This window comes from Metarhizium brunneum, chromosome 1, assembly GCF_013426205.1.
Source record: "Metarhizium brunneum chromosome 1, complete sequence".
NCBI classification, from domain to species: Eukaryota; Fungi; Ascomycota; class Sordariomycetes; order Hypocreales; family Clavicipitaceae; genus Metarhizium; species Metarhizium brunneum.
In genome coordinates, this window is record NC_089422.1 from 6162039 (window position 1) to 6182836 (window position 20798).

The 20798-nt window shown below is 51.5% G+C and overlaps 3 protein-coding genes across 3 annotated transcripts; 2 read left to right on the forward strand and 1 right to left on the reverse strand.

The window, feature by feature from the left end:
- Nucleotides 1–5252: 5252 nt before the first annotated feature.
- On the forward strand, nt 5253–7210 carry meu26 (Meiotic expression up-regulated protein 26; the record flags this gene model as incomplete). Its single annotated transcript, XM_066129824.1, has 3 exons — nt 5253–5487; nt 5551–6797; nt 6863–7210. 3 exons carry the CDS (start codon nt 5253–5255, stop codon nt 7208–7210), a joined length of 1830 nt encoding a protein of 609 aa, XP_065986076.1.
- Nucleotides 7211–13829: 6619 nt separating this feature from the next.
- G6M90_00g018690 (uncharacterized protein) lies at nt 13830–16028 on the forward strand (the record flags this gene model as incomplete). Its single annotated transcript, XM_014693185.1, has 2 exons — nt 13830–13855; nt 13940–16028. 2 exons carry the CDS (start codon nt 13830–13832, stop codon nt 16026–16028), a joined length of 2115 nt encoding a protein of 704 aa, XP_014548671.1.
- A 1549-nt stretch (nt 16029–17577) lies between these two features.
- G6M90_00g018700 (uncharacterized protein) lies at nt 17578–19263 on the reverse strand (the record flags this gene model as incomplete). Its single annotated transcript, XM_066129825.1, has 6 exons — nt 17578–18151; nt 18220–18283; nt 18393–18497; nt 18583–18741; nt 18875–18893; nt 19243–19263. The coding sequence occupies 6 exons, from the start codon at nt 19261–19263 to the stop codon at nt 17578–17580; spliced, it is 942 nt and encodes a 313-aa protein (XP_065985853.1).
- Nucleotides 19264–20798: the final 1535 nt, after the last annotated feature.

Sequence of the window (20798 nt, forward strand, 5' to 3'; positions counted from 1 at the left end):
TTCCATTGCCTTGTCCTTGTCAAATCTTGCTCTGTGGCTCTGGATCGTGATATCAACAGTGATTGTTTTGATCCTAGTTCTCTCCTGACACTGAACTGGCCCACAGTTGTTCACGATGTGCAGGTTGTTGCGGTTCGCCGAAAGTTGTGGTCGCTTGCTATCTCCCGGTCCGAGGAGAGGGCGAAGAAGATGCGCCGCGGAGGGGGCTGACCTTCCAATAGAACCATGTATTAATGGTATGGAACCACGGGTGGCAAGACAGTTGGGTGGGTACATGAATCAGACCAAACTCTAATACATGAGTTTAATGATTGTGAAGGTACGTACTCCGTATTTTGCATCAAGCCTCGTGCCTCCCGATAGGCGATGATGGCTCAAACGATTTCGTTTGTGAATCTCTGCAAGAAATAATCTTATCCCCGAGTCCCCGCCAACCAGGTGGCTGGATGAAACTGGTACAACTTGGCGCGCATGGTCGGGATCCCGACCTTGTTTTTCGTTCAGCATTTGGAGCATGGTTCTTGTGGAATAACACAGTAGGCCCCATGCAATCAGCCGCGCAACATCGAGGTGTATGCGTGCCAATGGCCTGCCAGCGGTTAGAAGAGTTTCCGGAAATTGGATAGACGAGATACATAGGTGATCCGAGCAATGATGGTGCTTCACGACGGCGTAGCCGCTAGGCAAGAATGACAGTGATAGCGCCAAACCATGTCGTTGGAGTAAACCGTCATGATTGGTGGCGGCACTTGGGTCATTGGCCCCTGATCGATAGCATCCACTGATGTGTAAGATCCACAATGGAACATCAGAACCTGCGCATCTCATAACATCTACGGAGGACGGAGTACATGAGAATTCTTAGTATCCAAGAATGGACCTCGGCCTTCTGCAAGGTCACCGTCACCCATGATCAAACTTGTATGTACTCGGTGATTGTATGTAGAATAGGTGCTCGGTAGCTGCATTATCGGTTCTTGATGGCTAGTTCTGGCAAACCTAGCCAAAACGCATGCGTGTCCCATGGACAGTCCTGGGTGCTTGTCTGTTGTTCTTTTAATATAAAAAGAGTGGACTGATGGTTTGACGAGTAGAATGGACTCATGACCCTTGTTCTGCTCCGCAGCAGTCCCGAGTGCGCGAAGCTCTGGTGTCGTAAGAGTTAGGGTTGTCCTTGTCGTCGATCGGAATGGGAGCAAAGAGAACCGTCGGCTGTTGAATGGCTGGACGGCTGGAGGATGGAGAGTTTTGGAGGAACGTTGAATAAAGACGACAGTTTCACAGTGACCGTTGTCAGCGTATGAAGGCATCAAATCAGAGGTTAAGGTGGGGCGACGCTGCAAGAATCGGGAAACCTTGGCCGTACCTGCCTTACTGGCGGTAGTCTTGTCCTCTCATAGGGCAGGATGACTGTGGCGCTCCGGGAGAATCTAACCGCAAGGCATGCCAAAATACTATTAGCATGGCACTGCACATGCTCGAGCAAACTCCCGGGTAACTTTCGACGCAGAGATACAATGATACAACACTTGCAGTCGCTTGGAAGCAGGCGTACAATTACGGAGTCGAGAGCAGCGGTTTGAGTGGGTAGCCACCATAGACTAGTACTTCAAGTGCAACGCTGAGCCACGTAACTACGTACTCTGACACTTAGAAATCAAGCTGCCAAGTAAACGATGGCTCGCCATTCAATAGCCGACATCGAATGCTACTACTACTCCGTGCTCCTGGCCCTGTTCTAAAATTTGACCTCGAGCCCTTGACCAGCCGGCCTGGCGGGCATTTCCAGCCTCCTTGGCGCCACGATCCGTATCAGATGGCGCACATTTGAGCACTCCAGGGAACATGCCCACTGCTATGGAAGCTTGGCGCGCCAAAGTAGGCACTTCAACTACCTACCTAGGTAGGCACTACGTGGACATTGGGGCTAACTGCACTCTAGTGGCTTAGAAGTTGTCGATGGTACGGAGTAGCGCAAGTGGGAAGGAGCGGAACGCTGGGAAGGAAGTTGGGAAGGAAGAGGGGTGGAAGGTGAGTGGAAGATGAGTGGAAGACGAGTGGAAGGGAGTTAACGGGCTGGTTCCGCTCAGCCTCATTGGCCGCACTACTTGTCAGAGAAACCGCACACCCCTAGAGCCGCCCACGCCTCTTCCCCCAAGGTGCGCAGTTCCGGAGTCATCGACCAGCCATCGACCCAGTCCGCCAGTCCGCCAGTCCGCCAGGCCATCAAACCATCAAACCATCAAACCCCGGCTCAGATGCGCAAGTTGTCGTCTCACATCTCAAGGACTAGGACATTGGACTTCCTCGCACAGGGTGAGGTTGTTTTATTGTGTGCGGAATAGTGTGTACTAATCATGGCAACTCAAAGCTGTACATTTGGGCCTTTGCAGAGGCTTGGAAGAACAGCCAGCCCAAGCCTTCAAGGTCCCGACACTGAGTGCCCGAGTTCTGTACGAAGTGAGCAAGTATTCGATATTCAATGTTCGTATTGCAGATTGCAGAGCTTTCGCGTATGCGACCATCTCCAAAGTGAAGTTGAAGCATGTGGGTAGGTACAAACGCAAGTACCAGTCATTTTGGGCGTACGGAGTAGTCCAGTCACATCGGCACCAAGGTCCCTAGGTCGCCAGGCCTCAAGGTCGCGTCGCATGCGGCAGGCCAGAGTATTCGTACAGTATACTTAAAATGGGTGTCTCCTCTGGTGATGAAGCATGTACCCAGTACCCAAGGACATGACCACATGCGCTGCCCAGCTGCTCGTGTGTACAATATGGAGTGCTACCAGGTACCAGTACCGACGACAATAGCCGACAGTTGGGGCACTTGCCATTCAGGTCCCGATGAGACTTTGGCAGCCGACACAAGTCAGTCGACCTCGTTGCTAGACTTTCTGCTCATGACAACGGCCGCCTGCGAATTTCAAGTTGAGACTTGGTAGGAGCTAATTTGCACTCTGCAACACCCTCGCCGTCTTTCTCGTCCGACGTCCGGCTTCCACCAGCCGCGATTGCTCGACAATTGCCTGCAACGCCAGCGAAAAGTCACAGCTGCCGCACCTTGAAGCTGAAACTTGGAACCTGGAACCTTGCCTGTCTCCATTGATTCTCGACTCCGTATCGCTTGGGTCCCCAGCAACCCCAGCAGCCCCAGCGAGCCCCTCGACGACCACACAACATTGAGCCGAATACTAGACATCCAGCCAGCCAGAACCGCCGCGAAGGCCAGGCTCTCCCTACCCAAATAGCGAGGCTAATGTGCCTGGTAAACCGGGTAGATTGGCAGACTCACACAAGCACAGACACACCAATCATTTGCCGTAGCCCTGCGCGCACGTCTGGCTGGCTACCTGCTGGCCCAGAAACAGTTGGTGACGGACAAAGTACATACTAATGATGAGCCCAAATCGTCATGTTGACCCAAGTTTTCTGAGTCCACTAGGCCCGAAAGTTGGCACGCTTCTTTGTCAAACCGACTCCTTCTACGGCTTCGACGGCTCCCACGTGTCTCTCCCACGCCTCCCACCGGAGCGGCCCCCCATGCCTCTCATACCTCGATATGCATCGTATGGAGTACAGGTGGTTTTATCTTACGCCTCTGCTCTAGCTGCTTTTTACGATTTCCCACCCATCTGACACTTTCTCACACGCCTTGTTCTCCCTCGGGCTCTGGCCTGGCCCATGCCCACGGACGGCAGCTCGACTGCTTGAAGCTGTCCTGGTCTAACCCAAAACCAAACCCCCGGTCTACAGATCTTGATGGAATGGTGACGCCGGCTACCTCACTACCGCGTTCCGTGCCTGACCTTGTAAGCCTGATGGAGCCATAATCCTCAAGTGGATGTGAGCTGGGTCGAGCAGGATATGGGGTTCCTGGGACCTGGGATCTTGGACCTGGGCACTGCCTGGACAACCTCCGAGTTGCCCAGCTGTGACTGAGCCTGTCCACGCACTCCCGGAGACACGTAGAATGGGGCCAGTATGGATGGATTAGGGACGACGGAAGTTTATGGTATCGACAGACGCCTCACATGTATGAAGTACACCCGCACACACACTTCGGCTCCATGCTCCTCTACCTGCTCCAGTGTGCGTGAGTTTTATATTGAGTATGTATTGTATGTGTGCCCCTACTACTCCGTACACATACATACAATCGAGTACACACACACGCACACGCACTCCAGTCTGGGGCGCCCGCTGCTATACCCAGTTATCGGAATCATACTCCCACACACCTCTCGACTCTGTCTTCTTCCTGTCCTCCACATCGTGCCTCGTCTTAATGAAAACCGCACTCCCCCATGGACCCATAAACCCATGGTACCTTTCGATTTGCTTAGTCGTGTGCAACTAACTGCTCAGTCACCCCAGTCCTTTCCGTCTTGCGCAAGCCTCAAAGGGCCCATACATTATTCATTTGTCTCTTGCCAAGTTCCGGGCCGAGTGTAGCATCGCTAATCTGTGTACAAACACGCTCTCTTGTCCCAGTTCCTCCTCTATTACACAAAAGGAGCTGGCCCTCTTTCTGCTCCCTCTCCAACCATCATCGCTCTTTCACTGTCACTAGACAATACAAAGTCGTTAACCGACCGGCTCCTCAACATACACCACAATCTTTACTTGCAATACAGTCATTGACCCGCGGTGGCTCTTTCCAACCAATTTCAGAGATAGTCCTGCTCTTGCCTTTGTACACCAGGCGTCTGCGTTCAACACTCCTTCCTCGGCAGCTTACATGCTCTCTCCCACTCGCATCCGCTTACATAGTACGACTAGCTCTCGAAATCAACATCACAATCGTTATACACGTCCAATCTTTTGCCAAGTATGTTCATGCCATCAACTCAATACACGTGCATCTCTGCTGCGTCCAGATATGTTAGTCCAGCATCATCTGGTCCAGCCTTGTGCCTAAACCTGCGCGTTTACTGACTTGGGCCTTCAGGCGCGAATCGCCCCAACATTTGTTCAGGCAGATTGACCTTAAAACTACTCCTTGCCTTTTCCCTGTACACTCTGACTACTTTTCTTCGCCATTGCCAGTCTCATGGTAAAAGCGCACTGTTCCGACAAGAAATATTGTCTCTTTCAGAGCTTCGAAATCGTTGTGGAACAACTCCAACCTACCACCCGTCGTGCGAACAGACAGTTTTGTGCTAGTATTCGGCATTAGCTCGCCTTCTTCATCTCGTTTTCTTGCTTATTTTCTCGCAAATTGATTGCTCAGAGTTGGAAATGAGCACCAACGCCATGCCTGGGAACGACGGGATGCTTCCCGGAGGAACGATGTGGATGTCGCCGCCAACATCCGAGCCGCGTAAACGACCAGCAGCGATATACACGAATATTGCCTACACATCCGGTGATGAGATGAACCCTATTTCTGCTTGGAGCGGCATGCACCTACAACAAGTCACCGATCCATCGACGTCGCGGTCATCACCTATCACTCAGGAAATGCTTCCTCTGGCAATGTCAGGCCACGGTGAGTCTCTAGCCAATTCGCTTGCCACTATTTGCCGCCACAATCCTAATGAAAATACTTCAGACGAATGGAATCAGCCGTCGTGCGGCGAAGTCATCGACTTTCATGGCCTGGATTCCGAAGGAGCTATTGGCCAAGCATACACCACCGATGAAGCAGTACCCATAATCGACTTACGATATTCAAACCAGTCCCAAGAAGCAGCAAATCTGAACATGGAAGATGGGATAAAACAAAGGAGGCTATCAAACTCTTCGTTGACGGTCTCAACTTCTGAACCAATGTCTGACATCCCATCTTCGTATGAGGACTATCCTGCTGGCTTGTCGGAAGCTCCCTCTTATGCCTCGGATTACCTTTCGACTGCCTCAAATCGAACATCGCTCATGTCTTCCATACAATTATCGCCAGTGGCTTCGCCTCGAGCCACTCCCCAGAGCCGACCGGAGCAGGTCAGAACCCAAAGTCGCGGCCGAGCCTCGCCATCTCCGAGACCAAGCGTGAGGTCCGCGCCGTACACCCTCGAGACATCAAAGAACCAGCGGTGGTCTACTGGATCATATGCCCCGACGCAAAACCGCCGACAATCTCCCATGATATTTCACGGTGCCCAGGACGGATACGCCACAAATCAACGCATGTCACTGCAAAACTATCCACCGCTGATGCCGGCGCAGTCGTTCCATCCAGGTGGCATACAAGGCCATCCTCCACACCAACCGCCATTTGTTGTGTCTGGGCAGCCAATGTTTGCGAGACACGGTATGATACCACCAGCTCACATGCCACATCAGGGCATGTTTGAGCAACCGCCGCCACTGCCATCGCACGGTATTTTCAAGATGCTCCAGAGCAACGGAGATCCCCATATGCTACATGGTCACTATACAGATCTATCGGATCCTCCTGATTTGTTTGGTCCTCTAGCAGAGGAGCAAGTTCCCCCGCCTGAAGAAGACATGAATCATTCGGACCCTAACATGATTCCCTATGAGCAAGACTTGCGATTTGATGGTGATCTCTACACTCCTAGGTGGGTTCGGGGCCATGGAAACAAGCGTGAGGGCTGGTGTGGTATCTGCAAACCAGGCAGATGGCTAGTTCTTAAGAACTCTGCTTTCTGGTATGACAAGTCTTTCACGCACGGCATTAGTGCTGCTACAGGCCATCCATTCGAGGAGCCCTTGGACACACGACGAATGGACGGAAACCCAGATGTGTGGGAAGGGCTGTGTACATCATGCAATGACTGGGTCCCCTTGGTCAGTAGCAAGAAGAAGGGCACAACGTGGTTTCGACATGCCTACAAGGTTAGTTATGAACATTGCCTGGAATACTCAAAACCCAACAGATGCTAATTACATTTTGATAATAGTGCCACACTCATCAGAAGGTCAAGGATATGCCAAAGAGACGCCGAGAGATGGGTAGCAGCAGTAGAAAACTGGCTGCTCAGACCCCGAAAACCAAGTTAGATGCAACGGTCCAGCAACCAATGACTCCACAGTCGGTCACGACGCCAGTATCGGGCCTTCATACACCATGTTCTGTGCCGCCGCTAATGCCTCAACTTCATCTCCAAGTGCTGCATCATCAGCAACAAATGCCGCCACACACAGAACCTCCCGCGTCAGTTTCAGGGCCCGACTCCATGTGTCTATCTGGAGGACCTCCCCCTATTTCGATGCCACCGTCGACGTCAATCATGGGAAATATGATCTAATCCATGATCTCGGGGCATCCTCCGCGCAACCTTCCCTTGCATCGACCAGGGCTTTCTTTCTTTTTCTTATTCGCTTTACATTCCGCGTTCCTCGCACGACAACTAGAATTGTATTTTGCCGATTTTGAATGCATGTTTGATTGACGAACTATGAAGGAGAGCATGAGGATACGATATCGATATTTTATCATAAAACTACACTGAAAACACATGATTGGGAAGCCTGTTTTGATCTTTTATTTTACTCTTGTTAACCTGGATGATATTTTGGAATGGGTATGGAACTTATAGAGCGGGGATTAAACGGTTTGGGTTGGGTAAAGAGTTCTTTTTTTTACACGGGATTGGAGTGAATTTGGGAAGGGGTACACGGTTTTGTTTTGGGTCAGGAGACTGAAGAATTACCCTCGTGGTTTTGGTTATATCCATATTTTTTACTGTGGTCCTTGTTCAATTTTTTTTTTTACTTTTCTTCATTAGTGTATATCCTTTGTTGATGTATATTTTCATTTGTACTTCTTGCCACTATGCAATGTAACTGTCTCTACATTGGACGTTTGTTTTATTAACCCACTGTACACCGTTCCTGTGAGCACACAAACACAGTCTTGGTCACAGGTCACGGGTCAATAAGATTGGAGCCTCCCTTTGCTATACTCGCGCAGCTTTTTTCCTTTTTCCTTTTCTTTTGATGAACCCCGGGCCTGGTACATGCCCAAGTTGCTCGTGGAAGCTGGGCTCCCTGAGAAACTGATTATCTTTCGCGTTAGTTCTATCATGGCAACATGACGGCATGCCCCATTGGGAGAAGATCCTCCTCCTTGTTGCTAGCCACTAGTCATAGCTCTGTATGTCACCTCGTCGGTATATCCGTAGCGTGTACAAGATGAAGAAGATTTGGAGCAGTATTCTTGGTCAGCGTGTCATGGAGGTGCTTGCCCGGATGAGATGAGGGCCTTGTATCAACCCACTGCGACGACAATGTTTGTGTAGTTGAAGGAAGCATGCAATTACGTCCCCCGACTACGATCAAACAGCCCCCCCCCCCCCCTCTTCTGGATATCCGGCGTCAAGGCCCTTGGCATTCCGTTGGCTGGTTGTTTGTTGGTCTTACCAACACAAATGGTCAAATTTATTTACACAAAGCACACGGTGGACAGGGGGTACAGGAAGCGATCAAGGCCGTGATTCCGGTACTAGCGTCAAGTTATTCGCTTTTGGGCCGGGAGATTCATATGTACAGTGGGATTTTAGGTGCTCGTTTCAGCGCTCCGGCGTCATGTGTATTAGGTTTGGAGCGGTCTTGCTCTGACGGGACTCTCCATGTCCAGCACGATGTTGGCGTAGGAGCAAGTTAAAGTTTGAGAACTGTGTGGCCGTCCGCGTCCCGATTCTCGGGCATGTCCGTTGTTCCCTGACTTGTGGCTTGTTCTAGGCGTCTGCCCACGCTGTCGGTTTTGAACCTTAAAATGTCTGGTGCAACACGAGTTGACGGCGGGAATATAGTGAGCGGCTGCAGTTGTCTGTGATGTTGGCGATCTGTCCAGTTGAAGATGTCGGGTATGGGCTCTTTTTCTCTCTCTTTTTACCCTTTCAAATTGGATGTTTGGGCTGGGCGTTGGTGCGGATTGAGCCACGATGCTGTTCTGCATGTGCCCACTGCGTAAAGTAGGCAGGATTTGGGGATTTGGGAGCCTGCGTTGATGGGCCTAGGTCCCGCGTACTCGGTAGCTTGATATGAATTTCATCGGAAGTAGGAAATGCGCGATTCACGAGGCGGGAACCCAGACTGACCTCCATCAAACACGAGCAGTGTGTAGTCGCTGGGCTTGAGACCTCTCTGTGGCGACATTGAACATCAGACCATTTGACGACTGGAGCTCCTTCTTCCAAGGGCCGGCTCATGAGTGAAAATCGTGGCGCTTGGTGTGTTTCATGGCCGTCATTTTGCTCTCTGTTCTAAGTTCGTGCCAAGCTAGGATTGTGGTGAAACGAGAGCCAATCATGCTTGGTGAACCCCCCTCCATATGCGACGGATGAAAACAGTCTAGGCAAGCCTCATCGAATCGAGTCCAACCACACGGGCCACGGAGTCTAGTTTTCACCGTTAACATATGTACATACATCACATACATTGTATTCAGCTTGTCCCTGGGGAAGTTTCGACAGTTTTAACTTCAACGTCATGTGCGCTTTTACCCTTGCAGCAGCCACTGCCACAGACCCAAACGCCCAAGAAAGTCGAGAACCGACAGCCAGCCAATAGTAGCAAGACGTGTAGGTCTCGACTAGAAGGCGCCTTATGGATGAATTCTGGTGATATTGAGAAGTAATCGTACTTGCGACCCTGTGTATTGCCAGGTCAAGTTCGCTGCCAGTCACCACTTGGTACCTTTTTTTTTTTTTTTTTTGTCCCCATGGCCAACACGGCGTGCGCCACCACAATTCGTTCCTGGTCCATGATATTGTGTGATGGCGGTTTTTCGTCATCACCCCTCAATTTTCAGCTGTGGTTGGATAAAATGGGCAGCACCAATATCCATTCTAGGCTGGCGGGCGCATGTCCTCAATCAGACGGGCAATTTACTAGTCGACGCCGAGCCCGAAATTCAGCTTCTTGGGCGCTCCGGGTATGAAGGCCATCCTGGCTAGGGCGGTTTATGCGAAGAAGTGTCCGGTCGCCCGATATGTGGCGGCTGATGCCTGCTGAGATGACAACCTTGAAGGTGGGCCGGAATTATCCAAGTTGTGTCCAAGGTCGGATTGATGCGCCCATCATTATTGGTAACCAAAAAACCTGCATTGCAATATCAATGCCATTGCGAGGCAGGAACTAATCGACGAGAACTGAAAATTCCGCTCGTCAAATCATCTGGCACCATGCCGATCCAGGGACCAGATTTCAGATGCAGCAACCCCGCGGCCTCGGTGCCTCGACCTCGAGTCCGATGGCTAGCCAACAGATGTCTGCTATCTAGGACATGATGCCAGAAGCGCCGAGAGTTGACTTGCATTTGGCATCCCTCAAGTTGAGACATGTGCTATGCGCATGTCTCATCAGTAGTCCAGAGTTGCGACTAGCTGCCGCTCGTGGGAGCTTTGCTGTTCCAGATCGCCATGAGCTTTCAAAAAATGTCTCTGTCAATGGGCAAAGTCCGTAGATACTGGCACAAACGGGGTTGGCAAATGACTGCAGCAGATGGGCCGTGTCATGCTGGTCTGTGGCCAGTACAGTGTCGACCCTGCGTGTGGCAGAAATTCCGCTTGCCCGGTTCACCACGGGGTTCGTATCTAGCATAGAAATATTGTCGAGTCGATGTCTTTTAGAGGTATGAAGGATATGAGCGTCAAATGGGCTCGGCGCTAATCGAGATCGGGACGAGGGATGGTGGCTTGTGCTTACTTCCTGTTTAAGCAAACACCCACCTTCCAAAATGAATTGGACCCGCAATCCCCACGGATTGATCATGTATGTACGCATGTACTCCGTACAACGGAGTACTACGTAGAAGTTACTACCCACAAGGCGGCGTGCGGTTTTCTGGCCAGAATAGATCAGAAAATCAGGAGCGACCCCTTCCGCTGCTGAAGAAACGTGAATCGCCGTAACATTTTCCCATCAGGTACTTGATACATCTAAGTACTCGTCTGTGCAGGTTTGATGTCTGCATTGAATGTCTTAAGCTGCAAATTGATTCGAGTTGAGTTCCCTTTGTGCACCATGGCAAAAATATGGTGGGGGAACTTGTTCTTTCACGTAAAGTATAAAAACATAATTGACTTTTAGGGATAAGAAAGCACTAATTGGCAGATAAACATGATACAGTGAGAGGCAAAAAGTATTGAACCAGGTCAGGTATCTGGCTGCCACGCTTTATACTTGTATGATATTTGACAGTATATTAGCGTATACTTCCTGGCGGGCAAATATATTCTGCCATAGACTGTAAAGCAAAACTCAAGGCACAAGTGCTGAATTGGTTTTCCCATTGCTCAACTGTGGTCTGGTCTGACGGTTGGTTTGACCTCAAGTTTTGGAGGCCGGCTCGAGGCAAGCCAAGAGGTCTGAAGACGAGGACTGAGCGACGAATTGTATGAAATGCCGCCCCTGAGAAGAGTAAGTATGGTGTCAAAAGTCAGCACACGCTCAGCTTTCAAACAATTATAAAAGCATAGACAACCACACAATAAACAACTTTCCTAGGGCAGAGGATTGCAAACGTTGCCCCAACAATGAAGGCCCTTTCTGTGCTGCATGCACAGTCTGTCATCCACAGAGATTGAGCCCAGCTGAATAGCGACAGGGCAAACAGTTGCCAGGGGACTGTGAAATGAAAGATATTTGAAAGGGAGAGATTCGATGCATACTGCACTTGGCCGCCGAGCCGCAATTTCGTGGATGACAGCTGACATGGAAAGAAGGACACGTTGGGGTTGCGCCTGCCTCAAGATGTCTGTTGGAGAAATGCAGGGCTGCCCATGTTGAGCCAAGAGTAAGTGTGCAGAATGTCTGATGCTGAATTTTTTGGTCTCTTTGGCCGACCGACAAAAGCAAAATTCACCCTCGGCAACCTGGCTGGACTTCTACCACGATTGATTGATTGTCCTCAAGCATCACAGTGTCCAAGGTCCAGAAAACGTTGCCTAGAGTGCCTGCAGGACCCGACACTTAGTCCCGTGGTAACAGAGCGTGATGGAACGAGACTTGCCATGGGGAGACAAACATGGAAATACCTGGCGGTGCAGATTCTCCCTACTTACTCGGTACGCAGGCAATCCGAAAATGCAACTAAGAGCAAACCAAACATGACCCAATGCTTGGTGAGGGAGACAAGACACGGTTGAGCTGAGATGCAGCCACAGGCGCAGCACAGAAGAGTTATGGTCCGCACCAGAACGAGGCACCTTATCCCTGCAGACCTCGGTGGAACGTCGTGCCTTGTGCCTGGTAAGTCTCCGCCCGTCTCTTGAGCAACTCGAAAAAAAAAAGTGAGAAGCTGATTGTCTCTCCCTGGAATTTGCTGCAGAAGGGCGGGCCAGCCAGCGATGTCTTCACAGAATCCCATATGGGAACCCCGACGGAGTCGGCCGGCCATCTTTTTTTTTGTAAAGGCTCAGTCAAAGGCCAGGCAGGATCGAGATTTCCAATAATGGTCCAGAGACCGACGTCAGTCAAGGACGATGCATGGCGCCAGATCGAGTCGCCTAATATTAATCAAGCAGCACCTCCAAGGACAGAGCGCGCAAACGTGAGCACCAGACATTAGCATGGCGGACCAAATTGTTGTTGGAGTGCATCAATCATGCGCCAGAACCACCAGAACCCACAATTTCGTCTCCGCTTGGCTCAAGCTCAGGCTCAGGAACGACATGTTCTTAAATCACGAATCACTTTGGCCACAAGTTGAACTGCGAGGGCCTGTCCTCGGGCCAGGCACGCAAAAGTTTAACGCCAGGTACGCAACACAATAGTTGGGGCTGTGTCATTGACTGATATGGCCCATACACGAACGGCCGTTACAGCCAGCACCGACTCGTGGCATTTTATGAGAAAAGCCATCTTACTGTTACGAATGATTGCTCATCAACATTGAACACAGGGAGTTCTACGGAGTAGTTAGCTGATGCAATGACCCGCCAGAGGCTCTAAACGCCAGTCACATCCAGTCAAGCAGGGTCAATCCAATCCAACTCAGGCCGTCCTGATACCCCCCTGTTCCGCCCTTCTCTCTCGCAGGTGATCCACTGGTTGCCTGCTCGTTGTCCCTCGCCAAAAATTTGTCCGAATTAAGCATCGACCTGGAATTGCGGTTTCCTGCCTAGACGCAGACGCCCTGGTACCGCCAGCAATCCATCATCGCCAACCGATGATATGCTGCTGTGCGGCTAGCTTGCCATTCCCCAGTCGATGCCAGCAATCTGGTTCCTTGTACTCTTGTCTCTCACCCTCTCTTTCCTTTCCCATCGTATCGTCGCTCTCGGGCGTAGTGATCTCGAACTATCATCCATTATACAACCCATATTTCTAAACGTCCTGTGTTGTCCGTTTCTGTTTCCATCTGAACCAATCTAATAAGCATCTACGTAACAGCAAACATAACTGCCGATCCTGTCTTCTCCCTTGTAGGAGGTGAGCAGCGGGGTCACCCTTGTCGACAAGACTTTTTAGTGGTCAAAGGTAAGCTCCATATCCCCCTCTCCCTTGGCTCCTGCTGTAATATTCGTGCTTTTCGGACGAGAGCCTCTTTGCCCGTCTCTCAGATTTCTTCTCTCGTAAATCTAATGGTATTCTAGCTAGTCTTTTTTTCATGATTGATCCTCATTATTATTCCGGATACCTCTAATATTCTTCACCTATTTCGGAGCTCTTCCCTCGCGCCAGCCGACACAACCTCTCGAAAATCTACCATCGGCCATATTTTGCCGCCTCTCCTGTCACCTTGTGTATCCAAGTGCACGCAACCTACATATTGGCCTGCTACGCTACTCCATTGTCATTGGATAGTTGCAAATACCTGGCACATGTCCTGCTTGTAGTCCAGCGTCAGCTCTTCCATGCCATTCACACCTGGGATGAATATTCTTGGACTGTAACAATACTGCAATCGCACGGTTTGCTATGAGCGAGGATCATCCGGCCGCCAGGTACGTGCACTCATGGAGCGCTCCCCACTTTCCACCGACTATTCATTGACGATCACATTGAGCTGACCTGATAACGACTTGCAGTAGCTTTGGAGAACCAAACGCTCAGCCGCCCACGCCGAAGCAAACACCGACGTCTGCCGTATTTCCCAGTCCCGTTTTCGAAACGCCAAAACACTATCAAGGCTCCTTTGTCGAGGCCGGCGGGTTAACTCCTCGGTTTGCCGAAGAATATTCCGTCTTCAACGCAACTCCAGGCAATCTGCGAGGAACCCAAGGCCCTTTTCCAGACTTGATTCCTATCGCACCCGTAAGCTCTTCGGCGAGCCATAAGCGCTTGCTGTCTGCTGAGGGGTTGGCCATCGAAATCGCAGCACATACAAATCACTTCTCCCCAAATCCAAGCGCCACCTTGCCTCCAGTTGCTCCTGCCCACCGATTGCCGTCCTCCCCGAACCCACCCACAACCGATACAGCTTCTTCGACGGCAGGTTTTAAGTCTCCGCTAAACCCCAAGCTGTCTGAGACCCCAACTTCATCCCCTAAGAAAGCTCGACGGTGTACCACCGCCGAAGAGCCAACACAGGTCATATCGCCGCCACCTACGGCACGGAAGGGAGAGCGTTGGCTCGCTCCTGGGCTCAACATGCAAAATGACCAAAGCTTCGGTCGGTCGGACTTTCACGATCTTTCACAGCAGGAAATAGCGGCATTAATGAGTAGTGCCACCGATATGTTCGGTTATCCAATGTCTGCGCCAGCCGCAACACATTCCAACTTTTGGGACCCGACCATGTCAATGAATATGGACTTAGACTTCACCGCGGCAGGGACAAATATGTTCCAACCGCCTACACCCTCCTCCCACCGCCATACGGGCTCATTTGATTGGAATAGCGAGATTCAGCTTTTTCAGGATCCAAACGCGCCGCCGTCTTCAAATCAAGAGAATGTTCAGCCTACTAAGGAGGAGAGACCGTTGGCTCCTAAGCCAACGGCATCCGATATCGTATGCACGGGTGCGCACGACTCAACATTATTGGCATCGTTTGCCCCCGTGTTGGAGGATCCGTTTAACATGATTAGTGCTGGAGATGCGGTTGACCCTGGTCTTCTGTTCAGTCGCCCGCAAAGTGCACCCATAGCCGCTAGCTTTGGGACGACGGTACAATCCGGGACTGCAGAGGCAGCAATTCAATCCAGGAAGACACCAGTTGGCGAGGGACGCCGATCCGGCAGCGTGAGAGACAGAAAGAATAGCACCAAAGACCCTGAACGAGCAACTGCAAGCTCTCCAGTAAAATCATTGGGCAGACCTGGGCTTGGGCGGAGTATGAGTGAAAATCGAGGGAGGAAAACGGTTAGGAGAGGTTCACTTCCAATGTTGGCTCCTGCGGCAAGGACAGCAGCCCCTGACCCAGGGCTTAGAGGTAGCAAGTCGACTGGTCGCCTGCCCGGGAGAATATCGCCACTCAAGACACAGCAGCGGCTATCGAGTCTTGCATCTATCCCAGAGATGTCCCCACAAGCTCGACAGCACAGGTCTGTCCGATTGTCCATTAATGCCCACGGGCGAGCGACAGTCGAGACATTGCTAGGCCGCGGCGGCACAGCAATGACGCGAAGCCAAAGTTCTCAGGACTTGTCAACACATCGAAGTTGGTCGTCGGCCGAAGATGATTCAGATACAGATGACGAGCCTATCATCATTCCCAGTCGCAATAACTCCTTTAAAGCGTCCTTTGCCCTTCCTGATCCCCGTAAGCCGGTAGGCTCAATGTTCTCGTCAAGGCGAAGCGCCAGTGACAGAAGCAACAGCAACTCGGCCAACGAGGGGGAGAGTGAAGCGGAAACAGTCATCAATGAGAAACCAGGCAAGTACGGTGATGCGACTAGCGAACTGCGAAAGGTTGTTGAGGATCGACAAAAGCGCTCTCTTCGGCTCGGGAGCGCAACATCATCACAACGGTCATTGAATACCATTATTCGTAACTTTCCTGGAGGAATCATTTCGCCCACTAGTTTGACCGAATCAAGCTACGGTCCGGATAGCTACAACGTTCGATGTGTATGCAACAGTAGCAAGGCAGACGAGACCGACGGCTTTTTAGTTCAATGGTATGTCTCTCCTTCACCCGCAGGTTTCACCTTCCAATCTGGTAGTCTGACATAAAGCCCCTATTAGCGAATCATGCGAAATGTGGCTTCATGGAAATTGCATCCACATCACCCGCCGTACCATGCCGACAGTATACATCTGTGGCTTTTGTGCAAACACTCCCAACATGGCGGGACGTAGAACACGAGATAATGCATTGGGGATTGGATCATCTCTATCTCCTCTGGCGAACAAGTCATTTCGGTCGTTTCGGTAATGACGAAAACAAATATCTGCAAAATATTCTGCATTAGCATTGCATTCCAAGGGGTTAACGGTTTTTTTTTTTTCCTTTTTACGGCGAAATTCATTCTATTTGTTAAAAACTAGTAAAGTTTCGTGAGGACAGCATTGTAGGAATACGGGACGGAAATACATGTTTATACTTTTTGGTCTCTAGCGGAGCAAGTTGCTGTGTAAAAAAGCATACATGATACCCTAGGAAAAGAGGGTTGAGGTTGCAAGAGAATAAGAAGAGCGTGATAGGACATGGAATTAGCACTCAATGGGTGTAGAAGGTGCAGCTGTATGGTATGGCAGAGCAGTTAAAGCTGTGGGAATTATGCATGCCTTGCGACATTAGTGCAGACATGACCAGTATTTGTTGGTTGTCGTCCCTTGATTACATGTCAAGCAGGCATTGCCCGAGACTCTGTGGGCAATGTACTTAAGTAGGCTTCGTCTATGGCCGCGAGCCCACGACGGCTTCGATACTGGGCAGATAATCATCGCAGTCCTTACCGTCGGTGTTCAAGCGCCCGAGATGTGCCACCCCTTCACGCCCGCCGACAATTTTGAATCACACGCTACATACCAGGGTTCGCGTACGGATGGATCTTTCGTAAAGCGCTCACCAGACTTGCACGCATATATATATATATATACAGTGATCGAGGATTGCCTCCAGTCCCGAATTCACATGATCACGAGGCAGCATCACAAGCCACAGTCAAAGCAAGCACCCCGTGTAAAAAAGAAAACCACTCAGTTAAGCCTAAGTTAAGCAGCAAAGAGCAAAAAGAAAACAGAGGAAAAAGGAACTGGTCCAAAGTAGACAAAGATTCGCGCAGCGGGTTACCGTTACCAGCCAAGAGAAATCAGACCATTCCGACCAAGTGTTTGTAAACAGGGTTATAATTCTTTTGCTCCGGTCCGCCAGTCCTTTAAAATAAAAAGACAACCCCATGAGAGGATTTCAATCAAAACCCCCCACCAAGCACCAAAGGTCAAGTTTTTTTCTCATAACTTTGTTCCCATATTTGTTTTAATGTTGTCTAGTGGCAACATCTGTCCCTCTTTCTTCCTTCCTTCGTTCCTCTCCTTCTTTCCAGCTAACTGTCCATACACACATTTACCATTTTGGGGGGGGTTAAGGAGCATCTTTTCCAAGGATTCCCCCTCGGGGATTACCATGCGCAAGATACTCTGGAGGGCTCCCTTGCAAAATTAGGTACGTCTTGAAAGAAAGACATACAAAAAGCCATAGTGGGGGGGTATCTGAACACATGTACTATGTCAAAAATACCAAAGTCCAGGGAGCCACTATACGCCAGTAACGAGGCGCTTATTTGCCGCCGAGGCTGGGGAAGGCAGACTCATCCTTGGTGTTGATGGGAGCAGCAGAAGCAGCACCACCACGTCCGCCACGGAAGTTGCCTCCACGTCCACGGTCGCCACCGCGCTCACCACCGCGTCCACCACGTCCACCGCGGCCTCCGCGGCCGCCACCACGGGTGCGTTCAGGCTCAACGAAGCGAGGATCGAAGTCGATGGTCTGCTTGACCTTGCGCTCACGCTCACGCTGCTTCTTGCCGTGACTACCGGAGATGAAGTCTTCGTCATCGTTCTTCTCGAGGGCCTTGGCGCCGGCCCATTTCTTGTCGGGCTTGCTACCCTCATTAGCCTCGCGGACCTTGAAGACGGCGTCAATGTTGAGCTTCTTCTCGGCCTGTTGGGCGAGGTAGGTGGCGTAGGAAACACTTTTATCCTCGGGCTCGGCGGCCTCTTCGCCAGCGGCGTCCTCGGCGAGTGCCTCCTTCTTCTCAGACTGGGCAATGGCTTCACCAGCCTGCTCATCCTTCAGTTCGGCATCGCCTTCATTGGCACCCCAAGACTGGGCAGCCTGCTTCTCGGAGCCACTAGAACAGCCAATGTTAGCTTCCTTTACATGGGCGGCAGCATCAAGTAGATGGAGCAAAAGACATACGGGTGGACGCCGGTGCGGGAGGTATGGCGGTCATCGTTGTCACGGGGGCGACGCGAGCCGCGGCCTAGGGCGATTGAAACATCAGCACACCATTTTCTACGCAGGTGGATTTGCCCAAAGGGTCCAAGACGGTCCACCAGGGTCAATGATAAAATTCAAACTGCATCACTTACCCCCACGGACACGAGCTCCATAGCCACCACGGGGACCATCTCTAGGGGCTTCATCAGTGGATCGGGCATGGTTTCTATCGCTGCCGACACCACGGTCACGGAAAGCTATACGACAGCTTGATTAGCCTTGTCACGCTCAACGATGCTGCAGTTGCTAAATAAACACGCGGCCGTAGCGGATGCAACTTACCACCTTCGTTTCCACGGGGACCTCCGCGGCGGTTGCCAGTGCCGCGAGTGGGAGCAGCAGGAGCCTGGGGCTCCGTGTTGCGCTTGGTGGTACGGGCCGGGGCCTTGTCGACGGTCTTGACGGGGACAATGGGCTTGTCCTCGCCAGAGTCGTCGTTGCCTACAAATGCGATATGTGGTCAGCCTGGTGTCAACTGGGCGCATAAGACAAAAGTGATCTCGGCGGTATGAAAGATAGCCGGTGAAAAGATATTATCGAGTTGCTCGAGGGTGAGGGCCGGACGGGTTCATACCAAGGAAGGCGAAACGGTTCTGTAGAGCAACAAGACAAACGGAAAGTTAGCATTGGCTTCAACAAAGAAAGGCCAGGGCGACGCGACGTCAAGGTTCATGGCCGAGGTAATGGAAAGGTAGAGAAGAATCAACGGTTGGCATGGCCGAGATGGAGGTGTCCAGCAACGCGTTTTCTCAAGGGCATCTGATCAGGGAGAGTTGTGTATGGGGACAAGACGAAAGCTGGCAACAAGAGGCCGACGACAACGACGACGACGACGACGACGCGATGATGACGGTGCGTCGGGTCCTATATGTCGACGAGCTGCCGGCGAGGCCTCAGTCGAGCAGATTGTGGCGATGATGAAACAAAGACCATGGTTCATACCTGAGAAGCGACCTGGGACATCTTGATGGCCTTGGGCGAGTCGGCTACGCTGCAATTGTCTGTGTCGGCGGTCGGGTGCTGCTTGTGGAGGAAGGGGGAGGTGCTTAAGAGAGCATGACCTCGGAGAGGAATAAGCGCGCAAAAGTCTGGTGTCTGGGGGGTTGACGGTGGGTGTGAGGCACCAGCAAAAGAGTCAGTCAGCAGCTGTGGACTGGTGTGGTGATGGTAGTGGGAAGAAAACTGCACGATGTGCGTGGTTCCGTGTGCGTGTGGTCCTGGGGCCTGGGACGTTGTTCGTCGCCGTGGTCACTTGAGTCCTTCCCTTGCCGCCTTGGACGCTGGGCGGGCTGCTCAAGCAACAGCACTGCGCGTCTGCTGTCTGGTCGCAAGCCAGCTCTCAACACTGTGTTTGTGTGTGTGCTGCAGGCGCCTCAGTGGCCACAAGCCTTTTCCCTTTTTTTTTTCTTCCCACCCGCCGTCCGCGGTACGCCATTAACCTGCTGCAAGGTCCAGTTGGCCTCGAGCTGTGGCCCGCCTTTTCGCTTAATTCCGCAATTTGTTTGTCGTGGACTCTTGTTAGGGCTCCATGCGGGCTCGAGGTACCGACTGATAGTGCGCACACTCACCTGCTATGCGATACGCTATTACCTGTCCCACAGCCCCTGCTCCCCATCCTCGCACTAGTCTGCGGCACCAAGCTTGCCCAATGGCCAATGGTTGTGCTCCATGCTCATTCCTTATGCTCAATGCCGTTCCGACCCAGAGCTTTGGTCCAAGCTGTTGGTCCGCAGCTGTGGCGACCTCGACCCTTGTGCCAAGAACGCCGTAGAAACTCCAGTTCGTGGCTTTTGGCCGCTTGCATCCAACGCCTCGAGCTCGGTTGCCGCTCATGGTATTGCTTTTGCCTTCAGTTCAGTTCTGTTCCAAAAGCGGTGTTTGTTGGCGTGGGCGTGGGCGTGGGCGTGAGCATGTGTACCACGGTACCTAGTACGCAAGGGCATAAACTGACCCTCAGGAGCCGTTCTGGCATTGAGTCGGCATCCCGCGAGCTAGAGTAGCATACGAATGGTAATCAGAAATTTGTCAGGTGAGACACGCCTGTGTACGTAGGTTGACGACAAACTGTCTCTACCAGTTTGTTATAAACATATTCTTGAGAAGCTACTATACAATCGCCCAGTGCTGAGGGATCCCCGGTATCAAGTGCGCTGTAAGAATGTTGGTATGTATACTTGCAAAGGCCTGCCCATCTCGGGAGCGATATCGTGTTTGAGGATACATCTTGATGTTCGTTACGACATAGAGACGCAAAGTTGCCGTCATTATCTCCATCGTCCTCCTGTAGGTGCCTCTTCCTGGTTGCACTATTTTCTACAAGGTTCCGAATGTCGATCCAAGCGGCGAATTCTTTCCGTCGTCAGTGTCAAGCTCAAGGGTTCTTCTCTGGCCATGAAACCTCGAGATTTCGACGTCATTTCATTCTCTGCATCGCCACCCTCTTCATCACACGGTTTCCCGGGCGGTGATCCCAGGGGCCGCAGATGAGTTGGCGCAGC